The sequence below is a fragment of the Convolutriloba macropyga genome, chromosome 10 (assembly GCF_964194025.1).
Source record: "Convolutriloba macropyga chromosome 10, txConMacr16.3, whole genome shotgun sequence".
Taxonomy (NCBI): domain Eukaryota; kingdom Metazoa; phylum Xenacoelomorpha; order Acoela; family Convolutidae; genus Convolutriloba; species Convolutriloba macropyga.
This window is the reverse complement of record NC_134477.1, coordinates 18,203,289-18,223,299: the sequence shown is the minus strand read 5'-3', so window position 1 is coordinate 18,223,299 and position 20,011 is coordinate 18,203,289. Positions and strand designations below refer to the sequence as shown.

The 20,011-nt window shown below is 30.9% G+C and overlaps 1 protein-coding gene across 1 annotated transcript in view; it reads right to left on the bottom strand.

Annotated features, from left to right (window-relative positions):
• The window catches only part of LOC142347944 (uncharacterized), a 63,879-nt gene that overhangs the window by 16,810 nt on the left and 27,058 nt on the right, over positions 1 to 20,011 (bottom strand). Inside the window, exons 3-4 of the mRNA XM_075399109.1 lie at positions 15,859 to 15,899; positions 15,286 to 15,315 (exon numbers count right to left, since the gene is read on the bottom strand). Coding sequence (XP_075255224.1) covers positions 15,286 to 15,315; positions 15,859 to 15,899 — 71 coding nt within the window. The remainder of the gene's footprint in view (positions 1 to 15,285; positions 15,316 to 15,858; positions 15,900 to 20,011) is intronic.

The following is a 20,011-nucleotide window of genomic DNA, read 5'->3' as shown; positions in this document are numbered from 1 at the left end:
AGACAACAGTCATAAAACTGGTAAAGATCTAACTATAGAGTATTTACAAAATGATGTGGAAATATTAGACTACTGCATAAAAGAATATGTTAAACTAAGTATAAAAGAATTCAAGCTTAACCCACTATAATATGTAAGTCTCCCAGGTTATAGTTTTGATTGTTGGTTAATGTCAAGCGGTGTAACATTAGATACATTGCAAGATAAACAAATGCTAGATGATTTTGTTGGAGCAAAGAGAGGTGGTATATGTGGAATAATGGGAGATAGATATATAGATAACAGTGATGGTAAGACCATATGGTACATAGACGCAAACAACCTATATGGTTATGCAATGATGCAAAAGTTACCTTATAAGGATTTTGAGTTTATTACTACTACTACTACTACTACTCTAGATGTATTATTGAATACTTCAGATGATAGTGATCATGGTTACTATATAGTTTGTGATATTGATTATACTAATGAATGTAAAGAGAGAACAGAACAGTTAGCACTAATACCTAATAAGAGAAAGATAAATGATAATGAATTGGGATACCGACAAAGAGAGAAAAGTAAATCAAGATCCGAGAAATTAATCTTAGACCAAAACAACAAAACAGAATATATGGTTCATTAAAGGATGTTAAAGTTCTATGTTAAAATGGGAGTAAAAGTAACAAAAATACATAGAGTAATTAAATTTAAACAAGACTACATATGTAGAGATTATATACAAAACAAAACAAATAAAAGAGCAACAGCTAAAACTGAAGCAGAAAAGGATGTAAGGAAATTAATAAAAAACTCATTTTATGGAAGAATGTGCATGAATCCTCCTCTACACTTCTTTCAAAGCAAGTTCTTGCATGATGAAGAAAAGATAATGAAAAGTGTAAGTAAACCAACATTTAAGAATATAACTAGATATAGAGATTATGGCCAAATAGAATATGTTAAGAAAAAAATAGAATGTGATTCTCCAGTATATGTAGGTGTACTATGTTAGAAATAAGTAAATTACACATGTATGATGTATTCTATAATATTCCACAATCATCCCTCAAAGATCTAACACTTCACTATATGGATACGGACAGTTTCGTATAAAGTTATAGTGAAGGTAAAGTAGTGATGAGCATATGGACTTAAGTAATCTAGACATACCTATAAAAACTAATAATAAAGTCCCCGGCAAGTTTAAGCACGAGCTGGGAAGTAGGATTATTGAGGAATTTATAGCATTGTCCCCCAAAACATATAGCTTCAAAAATTATCCTAAAAACACTAAAGAAAAAGGAATAAAGAAGCATAATAATGCTAGGCACATAGATTATTATGATGCATTAATGAATAGTACACGGAGAAAAGTAGATGAATGTAAAATACAAAAAGTTGATGATAACATGACAACAACAACAAAAACAAGTAAGATTAGTCTAAACACATTTGATGATAAAAGATTTTATGTAAATAATATTAAAAGCTATACTTATGATGACAATCTAAATCTATTCAAAAGAGATTCAATAAAAATGATCCACCAAGCATCAGTGAACGAGCAAAGCTCGCGGTTTACCAAATTGCTTCGCAGATCATTAGATGGAGACAAAGACCTACTGGTTAATAATATTCTAGAACTAACCATTAATGATGATAGAAAGTTAATTGAAGTTGCTATTATATTATATAATAAGCTTTGCTAATTTTTATAACAAATAATTATAGACCTAAATCATTCATTACATCCATAGGGTTGGTAGTTAGTATATTATAAATCATTATCTGAGCCATATATTTTTCCATAGTGTCTCCCATGATTGTAATCTTATGTAGTGTAGCTCCAGCTATTATATTTTTAATATATTCTAGAAATTTTATTATCTTCCCAGCCCCATCTACATATTTAGAATAGGTTGAAATTATTAAATCATCATGATTTGGTTCCTTAATATGATCAATAAACTCATCTATAGTATTACAACGTCTTTTACAAGCTAAACATCTTTTTAGATTAAGAGAGAAGCTGTTTTCATTATCCATTTTTTACTCTTATTATATTTTTTCGATCCATATAAAATGACTAAAGTAGATAAACTTATAGAATTAAACAATCTAGAAAAACAAAACAGAAGAAATAGATTAGAAGATAAATTAAAACAACAAGAATATTATGGTGAAATAGAAGAGTTATTTGATCCTCTAACCAAAACTATCAGTGAAAACAATGAACGGAATCTAGCATTAAGTGAACAAACATTAGGAGCAATAGATTGGCAAAATCAAGAGTTAGATAAACAAACTAAGATGATTGGTGAAACTGCTTCGCAGATTGAGCAAGCTGGTTCCCAGTTTAATGAAACTGCTTCCAAAATGGGTGAAACTGCTTCGCAGATTGGTGAAACGTTAAAGGGGACCATAAAGCAAACTCAAGATATAGCACCAGTTTATGTTGATACAAAAACAGCCAAACTTCTTCATGACATGGGGGCTCAAACTAATCCTCAATTAAAATTAGAACTCGTAGATTTATCTAGTAGGAGATATAAATTGAATGGTGTTGATATAACTCTAGAGCAGGGTGCATTTTTGGTTAGGGATAATGTATATGAGTTTTCAGAAGGATTTACTGATTTCCTTACTAAAACAAGCGTAACATATGATGATAAGTTTGAGGAAGATGAAAACAAAATTAAAAGGTTTTTAAAGGATATTAGATATGATTTAGGAAAAGGGGATAAGAAAAGCGCTAGATATAGAACAATAAAACGTATAATGGAGGTAAGAGATGATATATTTGGCAGGAAATTAAATGGCAACCCAAATAATTTAGTAGAAAGACTAGAATTATTAATACTAGAAACAAAAGCTGGTCATGATGGATTATATGATGAAATGCTAGATATATCTAAGCAACTATTATCTATGAATATTATTGATCAAGACCAACTAGATAATTTTGTTTTTAACTATGGTAAACCAATAATGATGGAAAAACAACAACAACAATTAGCTAAAGAAGTATTCAGTCCTCAAATAACAAAGTTTAAAAGACAAAGAATCATACCACTATATAAAGATGAAACATGGTCAGCTGATTTAATTGATAAGTCATCTCTAAGTAATTACAATAATAATTATAAGTTTATATTAACAGTTATAGATATATTCACAAAATATGCATGGGCTATTCCTTTAAAGAATAAATCTGGTTTATCTATAACTAATGGTTTTAAAACAATCCTATCAGAAGGACGAAAACCAGAAAAATTATGGGTAGATAGAGGTAGTGAGTTTTACAATCAAACATTCAAATCTTTACTTAAAGAATATGGAACCGGCAAAACCGCTTCAGGGATAGAGCTATATTCTACTTATAGTGATTTAAAGGCTGTATTCATAGAGAGATTCAATAGAACATTATTACACATAATTAATAAACCTATGTTTATCAATGGCGATGGTAATTGGGTAAATATATTAAATGATGCTGTTGTAACATATAACAATAACATTCACTCAACAATTAATATGACACCAGTTGATGCTTCTAATAATCCTGATAAAGTTAAATACACTTTTAGTTTTAAGAATATTAAACCTAAACTTAAAGTAGGTGATTATGTTAGAAATGTAGATAAACGTAATATCTTCTCTGAAGGTTACACTTCTAATTGGAATAGAGAATTGTTTAAAATTAATGAAGTTCTAAATACACATCTACCAACATATAAAATAGAAGATATTAATGGAGAGATAATAGAAGGCAAATATTATGAACAGAAACTATCGAAATCTGAGTTTGATTTTAAATCTAACAATAAAGTTTTAGAATCACTAAATATATTTCTTAAAATAAATAATGACAAGAACAAGAAACAGATTTAATCAAGCGAAATATCATATAGGTAATGGAAACAACTTAACACTAAGTAAGGCTCGTGGGTTATTCCTAGAAGATAATGATAATATTGATATGAAGGATACCTATAAAATTACAAATGTCCATCCTCCGATAGATGAAAAAGATGTTGTTAATAAAGAGTATTGTGACAATAACTTATTATCCTCTTCTAATAAAATAGACATTTTAAGTAGAAACAAAACTGAACTAAGAAAGGGTGACTTTGATAAAGTTACAACTAAAACATTACAACTAAATGAAACACAAGTTAATGAAGAACTAATTAATGAGTTTATTGAATCAACAAATGAAGTCAGAAATACTGTTAAGTTTTGTAATAAAGTTGCTGCAGATACTATCTCTAAATATAATCAATTAAAGCAAGAATTTGATAATAATAAGTTTAATCAGAATATAACTAACATACACTTAGATGAAATGTTTACTAACGGTCTGAGAGAAATGAAAGAACACAATAAATCTCTTAGAGGTGTTATAGTACAATGTATAAATGCTATACTTTTACAAAGTAAGTTACTTGATAATAAAGAGAAAGACAGACTTGAGATGCATTACAGTTTTAATCAAGAAGATATAATGAAAGAAATAGAAAGAATTTTTACTAATGAAAATAAGCAAAGCAATGACCAATCCAACAGCACCGAGTGAGAAATTACTATATCCAGATTTGTCATCAGTATCAGAAAGATTGATAAACGAAAAGATGCAAGCTAATAATAAATTTAACAACAATATTAACATTATAAAAGAAATTAGAAATTATTATGAAACTGAAACTAATAACTATAATAAGAAGTTAAGTAGATATAAGAATTATATTAACATAGCTGAGATAACAGAAATAGTATTATCATCAATAGCAACAACTACAACAACAACATCAGTTTCATTAACAAGTATAGGATTAGCTTATTCTATACCAACAGCTTTTGCTACAGCAACTGTTTGTGGTTCATTATCAAAAACAATTAATACTAAAATTAGCAATAAAATTATAAAGTATTCACAAAAGTATATTTTAAGTAAATAGTTTAGTGATAAGTTTAATAAACTATATACTAAATCAATGAATGATAATAATAAAATAGATAATGATGAGTATAATGAATTTGTTAAGTTATATGATGATTATAAGAAGAACAAGAAAAACAAGCTGAGTATTTTTTTAGATTAAAGATATTAGTGCTTAGTAAAAACAATGTTTTTAGTAATAATATTATTACTATTAATATTTATCAATAAATATATAATCATAATCATAGCTATAATCATAAACATAATCATAATCATAATCATAATCAAATAATTATCTTTTCTTTGTACCTAAGTATAACCCTCTTCCTTTTTGTACTACTTTTATACCTTCGCCAGTAGTTGCAAATTTAATTAAATCAGGTGTAGCCGCTAGAGCTGCTTTAGGGTTTCTAGATGCAGCTGCACTTCCTATTTTACTTGCTATTTCTAATGCTCTTACTGGATTAATAGCAACTTTCTTTCTAAAGTTAACTGTAGCTCTACCAACACTTTTAAAGAAATCTTTAAGTCCTATTGCTTCTTCTGTTTCTATCAGATACTGTCATTGATTTATTCCTTCTACATAAAACACAATTACCTGTTAATTTTTTAGTACCTTTTGAAGTGATAGCTCCTCTTATATTAACAGTACCACTATAATGTCTACCTCCAACACAATATGAATTAGTTTTGAACTTATTTAAAAGACTCATTTCTATATATAAAAAATAATGGAAGTTAAAACGTATAATCCTTTTGTTGTTATTAAGCCTAAACCCAAGCCTAAGCCCAAGGTTAGAACTAAGCCTAAGATTAAGCTTGAAGCTGGAGGCTTAGCTCTAGAGAATAAAAAGAAATTAGACATTATTTATGCTAGAGGTTTTGTTAATACTAATAAGAAATAGATAGATATTAAAAAGAGTAGCAAGAGTAACAAGAGTAACAAGAGTAACAATTAGAGCTGACTAGCTATAAATACAAGTATAAGTATATGGTTATGTATATAATTATAACAATAACTATATTATACTATAATTATAAATTATCGCTAGAGTTATATCTAAAATTATAATTATCGCTAGAGTTATATCTAAAATTTTAATTATCGCTAGATTTATATCTATGACTTAAATTATATCTATGACTTAAGTTATATCTATGACTTAAATTATATCTATGATATTATGTCTACCATCTTATTACCATCACTATTCACACTAATAACCTTTCTAGTTAGTACTAATGCATGACATATAACATCTGCAACTGCAGCACTAAATTTAAAATTAAGTTGTATTGGTTGTGGACCTATATAATCCCTTTGATATCTAGTATCAAATACATATATTCTATAATTACTTTTGAATGTTCTATGATTTATATATGGTTTTATATTATGTGGTAGCCCATTATAATCTTTATTAAAGCTAACAATCTCTTTTAAAGCCTCATTATAATTATTGGTTCCATAATTAATATTCATTCTATCCTCGGGACAAAACTCACCGCCAATCTTAAAAAAACATTCAGTAACATTCATTACATCAAATGTACTTGCATCATGAGTTTGTTCAGTAACATTATTATTTTCAAAACCAACTATTAAATATTGTGGTCTTTCCATACCACTTTCCATACCTAGATCAAACAAGAAGTTAGTAGCATTGGGTACATTCTTATAAAATGTCTTTCTTTCATAATAACTAAAGTCTACATTATTCTTTTTAATTAAACCCTTTTGCACAATAATTCTATTATCATTACTAGGATCAATACTAGGTACACACCATGATATATCTCTAATTTCTATACTACCATCATTAGCAACTGCACCAGGATTAGCATTAACTCTATATAGAGCTCTATCAAAATTATTCCTTTTTAATAATAGTTTGAATCCTAAACCATATATAATCTTTTCTAAATCATTTATGAAACCAAATAGATCACTCATCTTAATCATCATATACATATGACCTCGTTGTGCAGCAATATGGTCTCCTTTAAGTTGACTATCTCTATTGCCTTGATTTTTAACAAAACCACTCTCGTATTCATCATCAGTACTAGTTAATAACTTATACATCAATAGATTAGGATGACAATGATCTATATATTCAATAGTCCTACCACCACTAGTTTCAAGCTTAATTGAACTAAACAATACCATCATACCATAATAAACTAATCTAATATTAGCATCAATAGCAAATACACCACCAGCATCATCTCATACAACAAACTCTATCTCTAGATAGGAATCACGCAAATTTAAGTGATTCTCTTCTCTATTGAGTATGATATTAATATTGGTGTTTATTGTATTCATTGTTGCCAGGTTATTTGGTTTATATTTTATAATCTTACTTTTATGTATACCTTTTTTGTAACCATAAGTTGCATCCAAATTAAAATCCATTTTTATTAGATAAAAAATGACAGACAACTTGATTCTATATGAACTACAAAATATACACGAAGCTGTAACTAAAACTAAAGAAGAGCATACACTTAACTTTAGAATGATAAAACCAACAGAAAAGTTTAGTTTTAGTGAACCTATACTTAATACAACAAACTTAGGTTTAATTAGATTATCTGTTTATAATTCGGTGTTTAATGTGAATAGGAGAAATAATCAATTCTTGTATGCTAGTACTGTTATAGAAGATGATGAAGCTTTACCTCAGGCTCTTAGCTCTGACCCTAACCTTAACCCTATCTCCACCTCAAGCCCAAACATTACATCTATACTTAATCATAATTATAAAGGAATCCCGTTGCTATATTCAACTATTACACCGGGAGCATATGAGTTAACTGATATAGCAGAATTAATAAAAGAAGAAACTGATGGTAATGTTATAATAGAACCTGATAAGAACACGATGAAATATTTAATGGAAATAAAACAAGGAGCACTCAGCTTTGATATAGAAAACTCACTAGCCTCATTACTAGGATTTAGAAAAATAGGTAGATATAAATCTCAGAAAATTATTGATATTATGGGTTTTAGTACTATTAACATTCATTGCAATATTATATCTGGAGCTAAAGATAATGGTAAAGATACAGACATACTATATACTTTTCATCTAACAGAACCACCAGGTTACTTGATAAATATTATACCAACTAATATCTTATATCAAAATGTAACTAAAGATAGAAAAGAATATATAGAATTTCATATTAAAGATGAGCATGGAAGACCTAAAGACTTTAATGGTGATGTATTAAGTTTTACTTTACATCTGGTGTAACCAGCAACTTTGTTAATCTAGTTTAGTCTTTATCTTTATGACTTAACTTAAACTAAACTACAAAATTTTACTATCCCAATTAATTCTTATTTTACCATTAATATTTTTATTTTTAGTTATATCAATGACAATGTAATTATAAGGCTCTTTCCATACCTTATTACGTATATTAGCAAAATCATTATGACTAAGTTCAACATTATTAAAGAAATCTTGATATATCGATGCTAGGACGTTATCTCTCTGTTCAAACAAAATAAATAGATTAAAGTTCTCTCTAACACTCTGCCTATCCAGAGAGAACAGGTTTTGATTAAGATATATCATATTACAGTTATTATGTCTACTTCTACAATAGTATTCATTATTAACTGGTTCTTTAGCTCTAACATGATCAAATATCATTAGTTTCTTTAAGTCTTTGGGTAGTTTATCGGGAGATGGTAAATCTTTTATATCTTTAATAAATTCAACATCTGCTTTTGGGTTTATTCTTTCTATACCATGGTACTGATCACCAGTAGGTCCAATGATGTATAGCTTATCAAAATATATACTAACTAGAATTAGTTTTTTTAATAAGAATGTCTTACCACATTCACTAGGACCAGATATTATACATCTAAAGTTATCTGGGAATGCGGCTTCAGTAATTATATCATCATCATTTAACCATGAATATAGATCATCATTTATGTTTACAGATATCGGTGAAACCGCTTCACGGATATTATTAGTAGGACTATTACTAAGGCTGTTACTATTGCTATTCCTATTAGATTTACTCCTTTGATATTTTTCATCAAATAGATATATAAAATTATCATTATCATTATCATTATCATTATCATTATCATTATCATTATCAATGACATTATCCTTATCATTAACATTATCATTATCATTATCATTAACATTATCATTATCACTATTAGCAAAGCTACTTCGTAGATGATTAATATTATCATTAACATTATCCTTATCTTTATCACCACCTCTACTACAACTTAAACAAGAACACTCATTATATATTCCCGGATATTTACATTGATTAACTAGAATATTCAAAGCACTTTTAACTCTAAATCCTCTATCAATAAGATAGATCATATATAAACAATAGGCCCCACAATAAGATTCATCATATTGTTGTATTCTCTCATTAGAGCCTAGATCAACATATTCTTCTAAAAATAAAGGTGGAGTTTCTACACCAAAACTATCAAAGTAATATGTTGGACCACCTTCTCTTCTTATAACTAAAACCCAATGTGTACCTTTAGTTGGATGTAGATTTACAATAATGTTAGAGTTAGGTTCACTTACCATTTCTGGTTTATCATCTCTCATTACAATCTCAATTGGTGTTAGACTTATATCTTTACCTATATCTTTTATTCTGATATCACTCATAGCATTATTATCAATATTAAATTTATTATTGAATTCCTCAAAAGTTAGGATGAGCATTTTTGTATAATAAATTTAATAAATCTAAGTCTAATTATAAGTCCAAGTCTAAATCTAAATCAAATCTATATTTATTAGATAAGAATGGAAACAGGTAGTGCAGTTTTTATTTTTATTATTATTATTGGAATTTGTTATATAATTTATGATTCAAGACCAAGTAAATATACAAAACTAGACGAAAGCTTTGGTGGATTTATGAATAGGAGTCTAGTTAGATTTGAATATGAAAAGTCACCATTACATACTATTGTTTATGGTGGAACTGGTACAGGCAAAACAAATTTTATTAGACAATATTTAAAGTTACACTCAGTCCAAAACCAAGATCAAGATCAAGATCAATATCAAGATCGAGATCAAGTTCAAGATGAAGATCAAGTTCAAGATCAAGTTCAAGTTCACGATCAAGTTCAACATCAAGTTCAAGATCAAGTTCAATATCTGCGAAGCAGTTTGGTAAACCACGAACAAAGTTCGTTCACTGATCAAGTTCAAGATCAAAGGTCCATAGTTATAGTTTGTAAAGATGACAGAGACTGGATAGATCCTGAGTCTAATAAGTTTTATACTGTGTTTAATAAATGTGATATAAATATGATCGCAAAAAATAATATGCATAAATTTCAAAATTGTGTAATAGTACTTGATGATATGGGTGATAGGTTAAATAAAGATATAGGTTATCATTTTACTGAAGGTAGACATTATAATATTCAAATGAATGTAATGTGTCATAAACCAGCTCAAATAATTAATACAGCAAGAATGAGTTGTGATACTATTTATTTAACCACTTATAATGGACCTGACCTATTTAAAAACTTTGATGAGATATATAAATGTGAACATGACTTCAATAAAATAATTAGTGAATTAAATAGTAACTATTATAATTATACAGATGGAATGTCAGATGAACTTCGTTATGGTATAATTAAACATAATAAAAAGGAAAATACTTTTATTATTATTAGTAGTAATAGAACAATGATATATGATTCAAGAGTTGGTTTCCTTGATTTAAACGCTCTTAGTTTAAAAGATGATTTAGAAAGAGAAGATATAAATAAACTTATAGCATATATGAAACCACTAATGATTAAGGCAACAGACAGAAAGGTTATTAATCATGATAATTATCAGTTTTATTTTAATAAACTTCTTACTTTAAATAATATTAAAATTCAGAATGATGTTTTAACAAAAGAGATGATTAAGGGAAAGGGTATGAAAATTTCATCAAATATTGGTGGAATTGTAGGCCCAGGTTTATTTATATATAATTGTTTTTATCCTAATTCAATATCAAGAAATGCTAAAACTGTAGCAATGGGAGCAAGCAAAATGTTGAGTAGACTAAATACATTAGTTAATGTTGGATATGGAGAAGAGTTGGAAGGTGAAACACGGACAGAGTCCGATTCCTCGATCTGCGAAGAAGGTTCCATGATCCAAGAGGAATATATAGATCGGGGAAGCAGTTATACTGATCAGTGTAACTGTGACTTCGTCAATGAAGAGATGGGAGTTTTGAATAGAAAGGGAGGAAGGTTTTTAAACAAACTATAAGTAAATAATGAAGAATTTAGAGAAGAGATTATAAATTTTGTTAAAGATAAAAAAAGAATTAGACCTTGATTTGATTTTAGATAAGAGATGTAAAACTAATACACTCAATACTTTAGGAAATAAATATTTAGCAGAGTGTATCACATCTAAAGATTATACTAAAGATTTAATTGAAATCACGGCTAAATATTACCCTGTGAAGGATTAGGTAAATATTATAGCTTACCCTATTATAAATGCTTTTAAATTGTTTAGAGTGTAACTATAAATATGGAAACATTGCTTGTTTAAAATATCATTATGAATCATGTCATAAAGATAAAACTGATAAATGTATGTGTGGTAATATAATACTAAAAGGTATTTGTGCTAATAATTTTTCTCCATGGGGTTGTTCTTTAAAAAATGAATCTAGTTCTAGTTCTAGCTCTAGTTCTGGTTCTAGTTCTATCTATGACTCTAACTCAGACCCTAACCCTAACCTTAACCCTAACCCCAACCCTAACCTTAACCCTAACCTTAACCTTAGCCCAGAAGTCTTAATTAGAAGTTGTAATAAATGTAACTATATGAAACCACTAACTGATTTTGATGAGAGTAAGTATACATGTAGAAGTTGTACTTCAGCTTAAGTTAATTGTCCATATTGTACTTCTGTTGTCAGATATGATGGGATACGGGCTCATGTAAAGAAACAACATCCAGATAAAGAATTGACTAGAGGATTTAGTAGAAATCTGCAAAGCAGGTTCCCTGATATAACTGATCGGTGTAACCGCTTCATGGATAAAACAATTAATCCTAGTTGGCAAAGTCCTAGAGCTGTAAGTCCTTTAGTTATTAACCAAACAGAAGAAAGTTGTTCATGTAAATACTATAATTTTGTATCATTTCTTATTAATAGTGGAATAAATATAGAAAAAATAAAAGAAAATATAAATTTATTGAAAAGTATAGATAATTTGAAATAAAAAGTATAAAAAAATAAAAAAATATCAAAAAAGAGGGATTCACTCTTTAAGAGCGAAAAAGAGCGATCTTTTCTACTGGGGATCACTCCGAGTAAGAGTGTATCACTCATAAAGAGTGAAATGTAAATTTTGCTTTGATTTTTTGATTTTTTATTTTTATTTTTGATTTTAATTAATTTTTTTAATTGAATTTAGAGCTAATATATAGTAGTGGATAAAACAAGGGATTCAACAAACAGTAAATTTTGGCCCGATTCAACATGCGCGATTAGCGTTAGGAGAAAGGGACAAATTTTGCTGGTGGTTGAATCCCTTGTTTTATCCACTACTGATTACAGATCTTTAGAAATTGACCAGTTGACTCCAAAGCAGTCGACCACAAAGACCGTGATTGACGTTACTAGACTTTTTTTGTAGTTTAGTCGATTTCCAAAAGCACTGTTCTCGATGTGATCTTTGGTGTGTGAAAATAAATCTTTTTCTTTTTCACGGATCAAAAATCAGTTTTTCTCTGATGTTTGAAAGCTATTTGTAAAAAGGAATCCATAACTTAAGTATTTCAACTCTAGATTCAATAAAAAAATTGCCAAAAGTTTGAAATTGAAGTTTTCCCGAACCAATTGCGGAATTATTTGTAGGAGAAAGAAAACGCAATCATGTGGCCAATAGGTATTATTGCAGAAACAATTGTTAAATTTGCGAACGTTGAACAAAAATTATCCAGTTGCTGTTTTTCGATTGCTTAAGGAATAATGCATTAAAGCTGAAGATTTGAGAAAACAATTGTGGTAAGACTACCTTGAAAACACCTTTTGTTTTTTATTTCAAAAAACGTTCTCTAATGCTGGCAAATGCTTTTCTTTTTACATCGAATTATCGTTGTGAAATCTCAATAGATCATTTGAATTGTGGAAGTTACAATAAAAAATTGAATGTAAAAATTTTATATGAAATTGCGTTTAAGGAATATAGAAATAAAATAAGATTTTTAGTCTCCCAATTCTGTTTTCTCAAAAGAAAAAATCAAGGGTCTTTTTAATTGAGATGGCTGAAAGTATTTCATTTTGCTCAGATTTTAATGAAGAACGCGAGATAATATTTCAACGAGAGCCGAAATTATCGTTAGACTATTGAACTTTAAAGATAATCATTTTTCATCTTTCAAAGATTAAACATTTTGGAAGGGAAGAATAAGTGGTGGAATTCCTCATTGTTGCACAAAATTACTGCGTATCTCTTAGACGAATAAATTTAGTGAAATCTGCCTGACATTTAGACATCTAAAAGTCAAGATACAGAATGATCTCCCGGCGGTTGGTGGAAGAACAAATCAGGGCTGAATCAGTCTAGATACATTCTGTTTTTTAGGATACTAAGTACTCTGATCAAGTCACAATTTACACTGACCAGTTTTGATTGTTGAGTAAAGCTTACTGCATGACAAATATTGCGTTCAGCTTAACTCCGGTTAACATGGTTTGAGCTGCATGTGGTTCGAACTTCTGCGTGAGTACTTGTAACATTTAATTTGCATAACAAGTCATAACCACTTAGCTAAATGGGTTTTGTAGTAACTGCTGACAAACCAGCTTTTGTATAAATAGTGTGTATACTACTATAGAAATTACCAGCTACAAGCTGCAAAAGTATGACTTCGTTCTGCTCAGTTTTTCATTTTGGGGTATGAGTAATTTTCAGACAATACATGAGAAATTCAGCCCGAGTGAACTCTAAGACCTCAAAATAATCATAATGGAGAAAAACTGCACAACGAGAAAATTAAAATATTCTAAAAATGCAATGTTTCAGAACTGAATTAATGTTTTATTCTTGTAATGTGCTGGTTCAGTGCTGATATGCTCTGAGACTCAAGTCCGAGAACTTGATAGTCTAATTGTTTTGCACTTTTACCAAAATAAAAAAAATCAAAATTTCACCTAAAAAGGTTTTTCCTCAATTGCAATTGAGAAATTGGTTTTTACACAAACTATTTTTGTTTGAATTCTATCAAATATTTTTCAATCGTTTGTTCACATTTAAAAACACAGGCAATGAAGATTTTAAGTGCAATGTTTTTTGGAATTGTTGGGTAGTATGTAAAATTTTCTGTAGAAGTGAGGTGTTTGGTGATTCAGTAAAACGAGCAAATTTTGTCTGAACCTAAAAAATCTATTCTACAAACACGAAAGATGTCTGTTTCTGGGGAAAAATAAATTCAACGAATGCAATATGATAACTTTTTTTCTAGCTTAGATCTAAACAAATTCTGATCCTAACAGACGATAAACAAAATGCTTGCTCAAAAATATGGTTAAAGTTCAAATTACAGAAAATTAAGTTTTACATTATCACTGCTAACCGGTGTTCTTTCTAATCTGCTAATTGGCATTTTGTCGCAGGATAGCCACACAGTTTCATTTGTTTACTGATTTAACTGTTTTTTGGGAGAAGCATTTAAAATATTGCCCCCTCAAGTTTAATCTAATTGAAGTTGACTGAACGTAGTTCAAAACAAAATCCGAAAGTAGAGTTTTCATGCTCTTTGGTAAGTCGAGACCTTGATCTTGCGATTTTTTGGTCATTTGTAAACTAAGTTTGCCAAAGAGCCCCAAAATTTGCTTAAAATTGAATTGATCCACATTAGAAGCATTATTGTTTCTTATCATTAGAGAGACAGGTGAAAAATGCCTCAACTACAGTTTAGCTGTCTTTCAGGCATCTGTACACCTGAAGTTCACCTGAACCTGCAATTACCCGTCAGAGTTCAGACAATTTCTGCTCAAATTGTTTTAGAGTGTAGACAATTTTTTTGGAGTATCTGAACAATTTCCAAGCTCAAATTGCAATAGTCAACCTGCGGTGGAGACTGAGGTTAAACATTGCATCTTTGGTAGGGCGTATTTTTCTCAGTATTTTGGTCAGTGGCAGCAAAAAAAGTATGAGCTAATAGATTGGGAAAAAACGATTATATATTGGAGAACTTCTGCACATCGTTATAATTATTGTAATAAAAATCGATATTGATAATAGTGAACAAATACTGCAACAAATAACATAAAAGAAATCTAAAAATGCTCACCAAATGATTTGAAGCATTGAGATCTGTATTCTGAAACACAAATGCTCATAATAAAATCGTGTTCCGCGTTGACTGAACTTATTCTTAAGAAGCAAACCAAAAAACGGCAATTAACTACCAACAATGGAGCGTATAATGAGCATCAAAGTTATCAGAAAGAATATTTATGTTTTCCGTGTGGTCAGTTGGATACCATATATAATAAGAATTAAGTTTCCATATCAAATGTTCTGACCGATTTTTAATACTATAATATTATGGTGTTTTTATGGCTACTGTGGTACCATTACGACCTCTTCATTATGACTTTTAACGTACATATATGCTCAAAAAGAGTCCACAGAGATAGTCACCGCTAAAAGTATCAACCATTGAATTTGCATAGCTGACAATTATGATTCGCGTTAAAGCTCAGTTGTTTTTTTCATTTTAGCCAGTAAATCAACAACCAACTAGTTTCGAAGTTATAAATTTTTATACAAAAAAAACAAACATTGAGCAAGGCCCAAATTGAAGTGCAGATCAATGTATATATAGGAAGCTATAAATGTTCAAAATAGAAGCTTGATTTACCCATTCGCATTTGCAGTTGCTTTGCAGGCAGACCTTCAGCTCTAAAACAGATTATAAAAAATAAATAAATGGCTTAGTGCATGGGGTGATTTTGTAGTTTGATTTAGTAGCTTTCGCGATGCGATTAATTATGTTGCAATTTAGATCGGTTATATAACAAAAAAACATCAGTAAATATATATACTTTGGTTTTAGTTTTCAACAGTCAATAAAGCATCATTGCTATCATCAATTTGTTCTGCCTCCAGAACAGGCATTTCTCTTGCCTGAAAAAATATGGCGTTGGGATCGCACGTTGACTTCTGGTTCGAATTTCTGGGAGAGCATCTCCCCGAAAATTTTGGCGTATTATTCATTATAGGGTCGTTGTAGTGCTCCGTATTCTGTATATCTTCCACGAGCGTCTGCATTTGCACTGTTTTTTTTTGCATTTTGATTTTTTCTGCGGTGTGTCTCTTATGATGTATCTGAAACCAAAGTTTAGCTTGCTGCATTGGCAGCTTTTTTAGTTGAAGGAAGAACAGATGTCAACTGTGGCGCAGATTCCGGACTTGTAGAGGGATGCAGAGTTTGGGTCCCGATTGGTTCTTTCAAAGATCTTATCGTCACGTACATTATGTCCGGTCAGTTCGTAAATGCCTCATCATACTTCGGTTAAGCACCGTCATTTTTAGAGCTCTGGCTTGCTTTATTACTACCCGTAGAGATACTGGAGAGTGTCAACACCACACTAACCTAACTTGCTTAGTCTTTCCAGTCGTCTTATTTTCTTATCGCCTTGTATCGTTCTCATCAAGTTCCGTGTATGAACTTCAATTTCTGCTCTAGTGCTTTCTCCGTGACCCGATGGGGTTCTTGATTGAGAATGTTTGGCAAGTTCGGTATTACGCTCTTCTTTGGTGCCAAATCTTGCAATGTCACAAATTCTGACACTCACTTCAGCTTTATTCAGCTATTTGATATAGCTAGCTGCGGGCTGATATTTCCCACTGTGCTCCCAGGAGCAAGAATTTCGTAAACTCCGTCCCAGTTCTTCTTTTGGCGTTTAATTGCATTGATGTTTCTCGTTTGTTTAATCTTCACTTGCACGCTTCTTTCTGATCTGGGGATAAACCTTTCAGTATCCTGAGACCACAGGAGTCGCGGCACTCTGACCTGTTTTTGTGCTTGCTTCTCAGTTGCTCGCGGCAAGAATTTCCTTCAATGCGGCACGTTCAACTTCAGTGTCGCTGTACACCCCCCTATCTGCCTACTGAGCATCAATGAGGAAAAATCTCCCTGGGTTTGTGTCCTTGTCTAAATCATGGTTTGTTTGACTGTTTTGTGTTTTAGTAAGATGTTGTGATAAGGAATCCGTAAGCATTTCAGTGTTTGGTTTTTAATTTTGTTTTTATGAATAACTTTCTTCAAGACTTTTAAATCTAATGCCAGTTCAATTGTTTGGTCTTCTCTTCACGCTAATGATAATGGCTGAAATGGAATTTTCATCAGAATAGCCACCAATTCTTCAATGTTGTCCTCTTTTGTAGGCGTCTAATTTTTACTGTAACTTTTGGCTGTAATTTTATGGAGACTCGTCTACTTTGTATAAGGGTTTACTGTGTAACGTTTGTGGATTTTCGCTTTTGCCACATGAGAGTTAGGTTATCCAAATCTTGACTAAACCGATAAAACTAAGCCGGCAAATGGAGACGCGATTGCTTGTTTGATTAGACATTGTGTAGAATCATTATTTATTTTATCAAAAGATTTACCGTTGTTGATTCGATGCTTTATAATTGCGAGTCCCAACTCTATGAAGAGATACCGTCAAACGGCGACTAGTAGTCTTCAGTTGTTGCAGTCTACAGAATTCCTATCTCCAATTTTGTTGGTTCCTTAGCAAATAGTTTGAGTTCCTTTTCATCTGGCGAATGAATCCACACAGCAGTTACGTTGTTGGCAAAGATTTTGTTAGCTGGACTTTCGTTGATGATATTACAAACAGTTCCTCAGTCAATCGTTGCTCAGGATTTTATCAAACTCAGTATTGATGTTTTTCGTTCCACTTTAGTAGCCACTCAAGATTGCAGCAACGTTGTTAACTTCTGAATCACTATCAAGTGTTGAATCACAAACTTTTTATGGAGGTCGCGTTCATGTTGATATAATTTACGGTTTCTTCGTCATCATCAGCAATTGTTTGATTGTTCTCTATCTGGTTGTTATTCGTTTGTCGAGTTTTGTTTTGAGGTTGCTCTATCCGTTTTTTTGGTTTACGGCATATCTTAGCAAAATGATTAGCATTTTCAAGTTATGGTAGTTTTTTCTTTGAACAAGGCAATTTTGTCTGTCAGCGTTATTCAATCTTTGACCACAATTGCAGCAATCTTTGGATGATCGATTCTCTTTGAACCCATTCTAGTTGCAATTGGGGTGTTGTCTTTTTGGGAAGTTGTTGGCATTACGATTTCTATAGTCCAAATTTGTCACTTAACTTTACCGATTGAGTATTGGTATCTTAACTCTGATAGATCTGTTGTTGTTTTTTGATCTTGCACGGATAGGTTCCTTTTGTGTTTCGAAATCAATCATTTGTGTGCTGAAGATGTCGCAGATTATTGAGTCTTCTTCATCTGCAATTGTTAGGATTGTTCCTTCAAACGACCGTAGAAAATCTCATTCAACTCTCTTTTCTCTTTTTTGATGTTTAAAGGATAAAAGTTTGTATCTGTCATACGTTTTCTTCTGTTTTGTAGAAACAACCCCTTCTTTTATTTCCCACTTATTTTGTTGCTTGTTTTTCGATCTCCAACAGAAGATGTTTGCTATTGAAGCTTCGTCTCCCTTTTGTGCCAAGCGAGAAGCACAACCTTGAAACGGCTTTTCTATCCTAAATGACTCAGGGTTTATCTGGTTTTTCTCCACAGAGGATTCCAGTTTTCATCTATGTTTTTATAGGTCTTTTTAAATGACCTTTCAATTACGCATTCTGTGTCGATCTATGTCGCTCTGACTGATTGTTGAGTAGTCTACTCTACCTGTTCAACATGGACTGGTTCAACGAGGCAGAGAACTGCTGCGTCTTGTAGCCATTCATCAAGTTTGCATGAAGAACGAATTTCTCGTCAACAATCTTTTTCTCCCAAGATAGTAGAGGAGTTGTTGTTGGCCTCTCCGAGAATGCACCTATGTGCAGCGGAATTTTCGTTGATTTTTTAACTCACTGCACCATGTGTTGATTTTGTAGTTTGCTTTAGTATTTTTCGCAATGCTATTACTTATGTCACTATTTAGATCAGACTTCGCGGCGCGAATGACCAATTTACTTTTGAATAAAAATTTTTGGTTATTCTTCTCAAGTCGATATTGAACTTCAGTTGACGATGCCTAATTCTAGTTGAAAAAACGCAGCACAAATGATTAGTTTGTAGTACCAACTCAATTATAGCGATCAAAGTTAAGAAATTAACCTGTTTACAATAAAACAACAGGAAGCAGGAAGCAGAGTTTGACCATAAAATGATCATGCATCAGGGCAACTCGAAAATGAAATTGAAGATTTGTTTAAGACTATTTCTTCACTGCATCTTGTTAGAGATATGGATGACTTTAAGAATATGGATGACTTTGTTAGGGAAATGAAATTTAAGAATAAACTGAACTAGATAAATTGCAATATAATTTATAAACTAAAGAAAAGACACCTAGGTAGGAATGTCATGGCCGTATGATAACGCAATTCAGCACTGAAAGAACCCTTTGCAATCAAATTTGATCAAAATTCGAAACTGACTAATAGCAGGCCACTTCTTGATACCCTCAGTTCAATTTCAGAAACGATAAATAGAAAAACGATTATGACATTGAAAGCCAGTACGGATAATTTTTGCTCCTTTCTAGCTAAAATTTGAAATACGAAATTCATCCCCGAAACTTTAAAGCATGTCTTGCGGTCTGAAGATGGAGACATGGCGTTTCCCCCTGTTATTCAAGTAAAAATTCCGGCATTTTAATGCAGGGGGACCTATACCCCCTTGACAATGCAGGAATGGACTTTTTTAGATGTCCTTTTCAGAAAAAAAACTAGAAATGGTCTTTTATGGCCGTGAGCGGAGTTTGTTGAGGGGATTAAAAGTGCAAAAATTCTTTAAGTTGGTGTGTCCTCCTCCGC